Source organism: Megalops cyprinoides, chromosome 2 (assembly GCF_013368585.1).
Source record: "Megalops cyprinoides isolate fMegCyp1 chromosome 2, fMegCyp1.pri, whole genome shotgun sequence".
NCBI lineage: Eukaryota > Metazoa > Chordata > Actinopteri > Elopiformes > Megalopidae > Megalops > Megalops cyprinoides.
In genome coordinates this window covers 59,905,001-59,914,984 of record NC_050584.1, presented here as the reverse complement: position 1 = coordinate 59,914,984, position 9,984 = coordinate 59,905,001, and the positions used below count along the sequence as shown (strand labels likewise).

Genomic DNA, 9,984 nt, shown 5'->3' with positions numbered 1-9,984 from the left:
GGTAACCGGCAGTCCCGTTTGCCCCCTGCTGCCGCCCTCAGAGGTGTCGTCCGGCCCCCCTGCCCTGCCCTCACGCCTCCGAATAGGAATTCTGTGTGTTGAGCTTGTCCTTCTTTAGCTTGACCCCGTCCACCAGCTCGAAGTTATAGTTCTCCAGCGCGGATAAGTTCCTGTCCGACATGCCGTTGTGGGAGCAGGCGCAGTAGAGGACGACCCCACAGATGGCCCCCAGGAAGACTCCCAGGGCGCTCATGGCGATGATGGTGATGAGGATGGGGTCCAGGGTCTTCAGCATGTTCCCTGCCCCGCCCATCTCGTTGTTATCGCCCATGTCGGGGAAGTCTGTGTCCACGACTGCGGGGCGAGAGAAAGAGAGTTTCGACGAAGGAACTGGAGTTTCTGATTGCTCGACTGATCGCTCTCAGCTGCCTGCCCAAACCTCAGCTCTGAATGTGATCTGAGGCTCATTAAAGCCTCTTCAGACTCACTCAGTTTGAATGTCATGATTAAATGTGGCAGGGTGGTACTGTGTGCTGTACTCTGATGGTTCGAGCTCTTCACTGCCTTGCTGCCAGGGGTTGCACCCTTGAGAGTGGTACTTTATCTAAATTTCCCCATTAAAACTTCAGCTGTTTCGATTGGTTGCAGTGTGAGTGAATGTGTGTGCACGTGTGTGTGTGTGTGTGTGTGGAGTAAAACTGCATGCATTGTATGCAGTCCGAGATCAGATAAGCAGGCTACTATGCTGTTAATAAGGCAAACTGACGTACTGATTTCATTGATGTCATCATCGGGTTCCACTGGCTCGGTTGGCACATCTGGGTCTGAACATAAAAAAGGAAAAAAAACAGAATAAGAGAAGTTAGGCACAAGACACTCCTCTGTGTAACATGAAAAGAGATTTCCTCTTTCAAAGCAGCAGTAAGTCACATGAACTCCAACGCCAGGGCTGAATTTGGCCTTTGGCTGCATTAAGCATGCACTAACCCTTGCAGTCGGCCATGTTGAGGCCGTCGAGGATCTTGATGTCGTCCACGGCGATGTCTCCCCAGCTCTTCCTCTCCACCACCCCCTCGATCACCACCTGCAAGACAGCAGAGGCTCAGCAACACAGCCGGAATGTGTGGTAATCCATTTAACACAGTTCAGACTGAACGATTCACCTCTCACTCACTAACACAGTCAGACTGTGCAGATAATCTCTCCTTAACACAGTTCAGACTGTACATACAACCTCTCACTCACTAACACAGTCAGACTGTGCAGATAATCTCTCCTTAACACAGTTCAGACTGAACGATTCACCTCTCACTAACGCAGTCAGACTGTGCAGATAATCTCTCTTTAACACAGTTCAGACTGTACATACAACCTCTCACTCACTAACACAGTCAGACTGTGCAGATAATCTCTCCTTAACACAGTTCAGACTGTACACACTACCTCTCACTAACACAGACTGTGCAGATAATCTCTCTTTAACGCAGTTCAGACTACACACTGCCTCTCACTAACACAGACTGTGCAGATAATCTCTCTTTAACACAGTTCAGACTGTACACTGCCTCTCACTAACACAGACTGTGCAGATAATCTCTCTTTAACATAGTTCAGACTGTACACACTACCTACGTAAGCTGCTCTGGATAAGAGCGTCTGCTAAATGCCAATAACGTAATGTACGGTAATGTACTGTAGACATACAGCTTGAAGTTGCTTTTGACATCGCCGTTTAAACTTAGAGGTGGAAGTTTGGTGTAACTGTTTGCTTCAGAACGACTCTTGTGCACAAAACACAAATGTGATGCAAAGTCATTTACCTGGTAGGGCTTGCTGGAGTGGGGCACCAGCACGCGGCCCTCCCGCCAGCGGTTGCCCTGGTGGCCGCTGACCGTCCACAGCAGGATGTCGGCCACGCCCTCGGCCGTCTCCTTCCTCTGCTTGACGTGCAGCGTGCCGATCCGCGAGCCGAACATGTGGTACCAGAAGGAGACGCACAGGTCCGAGTCCACCGTCACCTGCGGGCTCACCAGCCGCGCCACCTCGTTCTCCTGCACGCCCGTGGCCAGCGTGTAGATGAAGTTCCCCGATCCGCCTGCAGGGGGGGCACAATGCACAGAAGAAACACTGTCACTCCAGCGTGTGGACTCTTCCATTGTGAGGTGAAAAGGAGTGGGTGTTCTGAGAGAGAAAACCCCCCCAAACTCCCCTTAACAGCTCTATTTTGACACCAAAGTGCAGATATCAGTAACTGCTAAGCAATTCACCATGGTGCTGAGCAGAGCTGTAATGGCCAAAAGCCACATACATTACAGGGCGCCTGTTAGTCATCCACAAACAAACTCTTTCATTCAATTTACGTCTGGTTATTCAGCATCACTCCCCTCTCACCTTTATGTCTTATTTAGTGCTGTCCAACCGCCAGTTGCTGTCCCGTCCCCAAGCCCCCTGTCTCTCTGACCTCCCTCGCTCACCTGTGTGGTCCATGTTGGGCCCTGTGTTGAGGGTGGGGGTCCCGCTGGACTGGATCTGCCATTTGAAGCCGCTGTCCATCTCCGAGGTCCAGCCGCAGAAGGAGGGGTCGTTGGGCCAGCCGAAGTCGCACGCGAACCACAGGTACGCTGCAAAGCAGAAAGGGCCCCACCCACTTTGAGATGGCTGATTTTCCATTGGCCTTCTTACTACAGAAAGCCACTCTGTCTCTGAATTAAACACATGAGATATTCGGCAGTGTAGTGGTAAAGAGCAGGGCTTGTAACCAAAAGGTTGCTGGTTCGATTCCCCGCTGGAGCACTGCCACTGTACCCTTGGGCAAGGTACTTAACCCACGCTTATCCTCAATAAATATCAACCTGTACAAATGGATAAAATGTAAAAAATTGTCAGCTATTTAAGTCGCTCTGGATAGGAGCATCTGCTAAATAATGTAATGCAATGTCCTCTTCAGAGTTCACATTGTGGAGAGGTGATCTGCACGCCAAAGTGAGAGTGCGTGATTGGTGTACTATTTCCTGCATCCACCAGATGGCAGCAGAGAGCTGTCACCGCTCAAACAAAACTCATAGACGAGAAAGGAAAATAATAAAAGAAGGAATGGGGGGGTAGCCTGACAGAATGGGGTGGAGAACATAAAAGACTGAACACATACCCCGCAACATGAGAGCACGCATCGCGTTAATAATCTCCTTTAACAAACAGCGCGCCCGATACGGTCATAACTCGATGTGGTTAATTTAACGCGGGGCATATAAGAAGCGCGCTCTGATAACACGCTCAGATGTGTCAGCACTCACAGCGGCCCCACAGAGAGGGCCCTTCTAATGAGCAGAGCTGTAAACTTCAAAAAAAAAGGAAAACAAAACACACTCACACACACACACACACACACACACGCACACACACACTCGCACACATATATGCATATACTGAAATGGTTAAAGTAATAGGCTCCTGTTCGCCCCAGCACAATTCCCGGAGGATGCTGAGGGAGAGGCGAGGGCTGAGGAAATATGCGAAGGAGCCAAACGGCGTCGTTTTGCTATCAAATTGGAACGAGCAGGACTTCCAGAGCGCCCCGAGCCCCAGCCACACGCGCAATGCAAAGCGGCTAAAGGGCTGCTCTCCTGAAAAACATGCAGCGAGGCGCTCGTTTATTAACCTAAGACTTTAATTGGTGTTTGCAGGCGGCATAGGTGTTCACCCCAACGAGGAAAGAGGAAGGAATTCGACTATTAAACCAGACCTCTGGCATGCCGCCATTTGTGCTGTAAAAAAATCTTGCACGGCGAACGAATTGAGATTTTTCTCTCCTCTATCTAAAAACACCCGTGCTGCTGTGACACCAACTCAAGTGAAGAGAGACGTGGAGGAGAACGAGGCTATCCAGCCTCTCGCCTCAGCGCCTCCGACTCCTGGGCGTGATTTCGCCCGCTCTGTCGGGGGAAAGACGAGTGTGCGCGCGCCTGTTTTTGGATGGAAATGAAAAATTGCAGCTCTCCGTCACGGAGGGACTGTTGATGAACTGATAAGCTCTTGAGCCCTCAGACCTCTGTCTTCCCCAATTAGCCAAGGTCACAACATCGCCCCCCACCCTTGCACACCTCCCCACCCAACCTCAGCTGGACTCCAGCTCATCAGCATGCGGCCGGGGCCTGGTTGATTAGTGATTATGCTGAAGAGGCAAAACGCCACAGCTCATAGAGAGCTGCCACACGGAGGGAGAAAGATGGAGAGAGGGAGAGAGAGAGGGAGTGAGAGACAGAGAGAGAGGGAGGGATGGAAAGAGACGGGGGGGAGAGAAAGACAGATGGAAGGAGAGGGAGAGAGAGAGAGAGAAAGGGGGGGTGGAAAAAGGTAGAGAGACCGTGAAGAGAGAAACAACAGACAGAGGGAGAGAGCAAGAAGGAGGGAGGGAGAGAGAAATGGAGAGACAGAGAGAGACAGAGAAAGAGGGACAGAGACAGGGAAAAGAAAGGGGGAGAGGGAGGGAGGGAGATAGAAAGGGAGAGACAGAGAGAGACAGAGAAAGAGGGATAGAGACAGAGAAAAAGAAAAAGAAAGGGGGAGAGGGAGGGAGGGAGAGAGAGCAGAAAAGAGGTAGAGGGAGGGAGATATAGCTAGGCCTGAGGCTTTAAGCAGCAACACCCACGACTAACAACATGCTGTTTCAGGACAGCACTGTACAAACATAAACAACACAGCAAAAGAGAGATGACATCACCTCCCGGGAAACAAACACAACCCTGCAAATTAAACAGGAGAGCAATCGTCCTCCAGGCAGAGGAAGCGCCACGGCTGGGTATCCAACCACAGTGACTGAATGAAAGCTGATAAAACTGTTGATGAGGTTCAGAGCACAGCGTGGCCTTTGAGATTGACTGACACAGGCAGACCTGACATAGCCTGTACGCAGAGACAGGCTGACACACGCTGACACAGGCAGACCTGATATACCCTGTGCACAGAGGCAGGCTGACACAGGCAGACCTGATATACCATGTGTACAGACACAGGTTGACACAGGCAGACCATGTGTACAGACACAGGCTGACACAGGCAGACCTGATATACCCTGTGTACAGACACAGGCTGACACAGGCAGACCTGATATACCATGTGTACAGACACAGGTTGACACAGGCAGACCATGTGTACAGACACAGGCTGACACAGGCAGACCTGATATACCCTGTGCACAGAGGCAGGCTGACACAGATCTCACATAGCCTGTACACTGAGGCTATGTGACACAGGAAAACCTGACAGAGGCTAATCATTGTAAGTTTTATCCTTCATTATTTACACATGTAAATGAACCGTGCTACTTGTACTTCTAGCAGCATTAATAAAGGCCACTGTAGTCTTTTTAGCAGCCGTGTCATTTTGTTGACAATGTGTCACGCCAATAAAGCCACCAGAACTGAATTTAATTAGATTCACCGAGAGGGAGAGAGAGAGACGGAGACAGATTGAGAAAAAGCGAGAGTGAGAAACGAGGAGACAGTGACACGAGAGAGAAAGATGAGAGGGTGATGACTTTTCTCACCTGGGATAGTGTCCACCTCCATCGTAGTCTCTGCCACAGTGGTGCCCCCTGTGAGACACAGTAGAACAGTCAGGTAGCCTGCTTTGAGAGAGGGGTGGGGAGGTGAGGGGCGGGGCTAAGCATCATGATGAGGGGACCACATATGTAATTTCACGCCAAAACAAGGCTTATTTGCCTTTTTCTCGTCTTTGAGGGGACATGGTAGCGAATGCTAAAGCGTAGATGACTGGGGGATGCTATAGAAAAAATGGGACAAGCTGCAATGGTGTCCTTTCAGCATAGCATGGAGTGGTCACATGCAATCAGCAGATGAAGGCTGAGCGGAGGTCAAAGGTCATGGTGAAACACAGGCAGAGTAAGGGGGAGGGATTGCCCAGAACGTTCGGACGTTTGGGGTCATCAGGGGAGGTGTGTACGTGAGTGTGTCTCTGTGTGTGTCTGTGTATGCGTGTGTGGTGTGTGGTGCATGTGGTGTGTGTGTGTGTGTGGGGGGGGGGGGGGGGGTGTGGTGTTAGCACCTGTGGCGTCGTAGTCATCACCTGTTCCGCTGTGACAGCTGGCCTGCTCGTCATCACACTCGTCCGGGATGGTGGTGGTGGCGGCGGGGGTGGTGGGCGGAGCTGTGGGCGCTGATGGAGAGGAGAGAGAGAGAGAGAGAGAGAGAGAGAGAGAGAGAGAGAGACATATGTTCAGCTGTGCCTGGGTTCAGCTCCGCGGGGACTGCAGTGTCACGCACACGTGGCCCCTCCCACGGCGAGCGACACTGGTTTTGATTACGGAGCTATTAACAGACGCACTTTTATCGGGGTGCGGAGGCCCTAAAAATAGCGTTCCCCCCTCCGCCGCGCTCTCGCGTCCTCTCATTACGCCCCGCTGGGCCTGTTGGATGTGGCCGCATCTCAGCTGTGGGGCGGGACTGGGCGGGCGAGCTGGTTCTTATGGGGAGTGACTGTTTACAGCTGGGCCAGCCACCGAGCAGCGAGGGCAAAATGCGAAAAAAAAAACCGACATAAATCCCCAGAAGGGTGTCGCACGCAAAGAAATTAGAGAGGAAAGCAGAACAAAGCGCGGAGAGCGAGCTCCGGAGCCAAGCGCTGGAAGCCCCGCTCAGATAAGCCGGCTTGTGATGTGGCGGAGCGGGAGGGGGGGGTCAGAGGTAGCGCTGTACCATTAGCTGATGAGTTCATTGGAGAGATGCGGTGGATTTAGCTTTAGCGGGGCCCCCTCCTCTCCGTCCTGCGACGTGGCTGGGCCCGGTGATGCCGGGGCCGTCGTATTAGCGGCGAAAACAAGCATTATCGACTGACTGAAGCCCCCGTGGGATTCAGCGGCTTACACGGGCAGGGCTCGCGGCCTTCCCAGAAATCCAATATGCAAATCCACTTACACACGGCCTGTCTGATCACGCCAACCCCCCCCCCCCCCCCCCCACAATCTACGGGTCTGTTTTAATTGCAAATGAGCTCTGATGGGCGATGAACCCAGGGGGAGAGGGAGAGGGACAGAGGCGGAAGGGGTCGGGTTGTGTGATGATCGGTTGAGTATTGATCGCTTTTAGGGGGTAGTCTGTGTCTGCCCCACGCCTGTGTGGGTTAGGGTTCGCTCCCACAGCGTCTCGGGTGGTCAATGATCCGAGCCTGGACAGCCTCCCACTTAAGCTGATCCTCATCTCCTGTCCTCCTGCACTACCCCCCAGCTACAGCAGAGGGCGCCCTCAGCCCCGGTACAGCATCTGAGGGGGCAGCACTACTGAGCCTTCCCCTTTCAGCCACATCCCTCTGCTGTTGTTACGGATGGCATAATGAAGTGCTATACTCTGCTATGATCAGAAATGCCCTCCCCTGCCACCGAACACAAGGATGGCGGGTTTCTGAGTAAACGGTCCCCACCCCACCGCCGGCCGGGGCCACGCCCCCTCACCTTCGATCTCGCACCCCAGCAGCTCCATCCGCAGGCCCATGCCGGCGGGCGTGGCCCTCTCCGGGTAGATCCTCACGAAGCGCGTCAGCAGGGGCTCCAGGGTGCGCAGCTCCGGGGTGTCGTAGTTCATGTTCCCCTCGAACACCTGCGGGCGGGAGGACATTACTGAGCGTGCTCATAAGCTGACCCATACCCGCCCCAGTGACCGCGGGGCGAGATCGTTCCTTGTTAACGCCTTCACTCTACGAGCCGGCGGAACAAATTAAAAGGGCTTTCGAAACAACAAAAAAAACAACAAAAAGACACATAAAAGACAGCGAGCGGATTCCTCGGGCTGACATCTGAGCGACGCTCCAGCGAGGACAGGGAGCCGGTGGCAATGGCAGTGGGAGGCTGAGCAGCAGACAGGGCTTTGAGCTCCGGATCTGAGGCCTGGAGTTTCCCGCTCCGGTGGAGCCATCGATGTGAGGGCCGCTGTGAGTAATTGGTACCAAAAACACGGCAACCAACTGATGCAGGCGGATTAATGACCCTGGGCGCAGCCACTACGCCCGCTTTCTTTTCGAGAGCTCCGCCGCAGTTCCGATGAAGAGACTCAGAGGTGGGTGGGGGGGCATACTAGGTGGTGGGGGCTGGGGCGGGGGGGTGGCGTAGGACAGGGGGAATTGAGACTTCACTCCTTCATAAATCAAGCAGCCACGCCATCTGGAGTAGATTTATATTCCTGTCGGCCCACTCGTGATTGGGGACGGAGAGTGGCAGCGTCTCGGGGGTGGGGTGGGGTGGGGGGGGGACGTCGCGTCCTGGAGCATATCGATGCGGACGGGCGCCTCTGAGGTCTGCAGTGAGGCGCCCCATGCCCCCCTCGGCTCTTATCGCTGCTCTCTGACTGCGGGAGCGAAATTTGGCTTGCAGGGGCCGTGCAGTTTGAGTAGAATATTAAGGAAGTGGGGAGTTTGCCTGAGTAGCTTTTAGGGACTTACACTGAATGGAAATACTTGAGGTTACGGCGACCTACAACACACTCTTTATTTAAAATGGCCTCTCACTGCTCCAGCACTTTCACACAATACCTGCATATGAATAATCTTGGGTTTTTAAGGTGGCACCCCATCATCAGTTGTGGCGTAATACCATCAAATGGCTTGTAACACTGTTGGCCGGCCTTAAATGTATTCTTGGTAACATTCGGTGCAATCTGCAAATGCATGTCTGAAATGAAATAAGTACCTTGGCTTTACACATAAATTACTAATGTCTATTTAGTACAATGGTCATTATTTCCCTTCAAATTAGCCCTCAGCTCTGCCGAAGGGTAATATGTTCAGTTGTATAATTAGAGATAGCACTTGTTAAAAAGCTCCTTCTCTGAACAGAAAAGAAGCCCAGTAATCTCTTTTTAATGGGCTCTCTTCGGCACAAGCTGGCCTCAAAGCTGAGTGTGCAATCTGACCTGCTACGATAGGAAGACGGAGCACCTTCATTCCTCTGTCTCCTCTCGCGTTCTTCTCTGTCTGTCTCTGTCACACTGCAGCGCCCGATTCATAAACCCTTATCCCTGGCTCCTCAGTGTCTGACTCTTAGCCCTCACCCCTGGCTCTTCCCTCTGTCTGTAACTCTCAGTACCTGACTCACTCTGAACATTGCTCTTCTCTTTTCCATTGTTTTCCCTTTCTCTGTAACTTGGTCTCTGAGTCCAAACTGCTCTGTCTGTCTCTGTGACTCTGCAGTGCCTGAATCCTAACCCTCACCCCTAACTCTTTTCTCACTGCGACTCTCAGTATCTGACTCTGAGTCTTGCTTTCTCAACCGTTTCTCTTTTTCTGCAGCTCAGTTTTGGACTCCAGATTCTTCTCCATGACTCCGTGGCGCCAGACTCGCCCGAACTCCTCCTCGACTCCTTTCACTGTAACACAGTTCTTGACTCCCCTCCTGCTCTGAGACTCAGCGTCTGACTCCCAACTTTCCTCCACAAACCCTCTCTCTATCTCCCTTCCGTGACTCCTCCCCACCCACCCTCACCCGCTCGCCCGTACCCACCTTTGGCTTGTTGCCGTTGGCGTCCATGACCATGTTCCACTGGGAGCCGTTGTTGCTGTAGCCCACCCTGAACTTCTTCATGAACACCTTGTTCTCGCGGTGCTTTCCGCCCTGCACGATGAGGCCCCGCACCAGCTTCTCCTCGCCCAGGTCCACCTGCAGCCACTCGTTGCTGTAGGGCTGGGGCTGGGGCAGCAGGGTCCAGCCCGAGCGGCTGGTCAGCAGCCGGGCGTTCTCCGGCACCCAGCTGCGGTCCAGGTGGGACGAGGCGGTGATCTGCGAGTCGGAGATCAGGCCCGAGACCATTCCCAGCATGCCTGAGCAGGGGTACTCTGCGTGGGGGGGGGGGGGGGGGGGGGGGGGGGGGGGGGTAGAGGAGGACGTCATGACGCTAGCCCATTATATTACATTATTGTCATTCAGCAGGCATTCTTATCCAGAGTGACTTACATTGGTGACAGTTTTTTTTTACAATGTTA

The 9,984-nt window shown here is 53.1% G+C and overlaps 1 protein-coding gene across 3 annotated transcripts in view; it reads right to left on the bottom strand.

The window, feature by feature from the left end:
* LOC118772788 (neuropilin-1a) overlaps positions 1 to 9,984 on the bottom strand; it is a 65,360-nt gene continuing 55,376 nt past the window's right edge. For 2 of the 3 annotated variants that reach the window (XM_036521397.1, XM_036521396.1), the window contains exons 10-18: positions 9,506 to 9,837; positions 7,466 to 7,610; positions 6,064 to 6,174; positions 5,546 to 5,593; positions 2,475 to 2,621; positions 1,821 to 2,095; positions 988 to 1,084; positions 771 to 824; positions 1 to 354 (exon numbers count right to left, since the gene is read on the bottom strand). In XM_036521397.1, coding sequence (XP_036377290.1) covers positions 71 to 354; positions 771 to 824; positions 988 to 1,084; positions 1,821 to 2,095; positions 2,475 to 2,621; positions 5,546 to 5,593; positions 6,064 to 6,174; positions 7,466 to 7,610; positions 9,506 to 9,837 — 1,493 coding nt within the window. In that variant the 3' untranslated portion in view covers positions 1 to 70. The remainder of the gene's footprint in view (positions 355 to 770; positions 825 to 987; positions 1,085 to 1,820; positions 2,096 to 2,474; positions 2,622 to 5,545; positions 5,594 to 6,063; positions 6,175 to 7,465; positions 7,611 to 9,505; positions 9,838 to 9,984) is intronic. The other variant, XM_036521398.1, reaches the window with a different exon arrangement.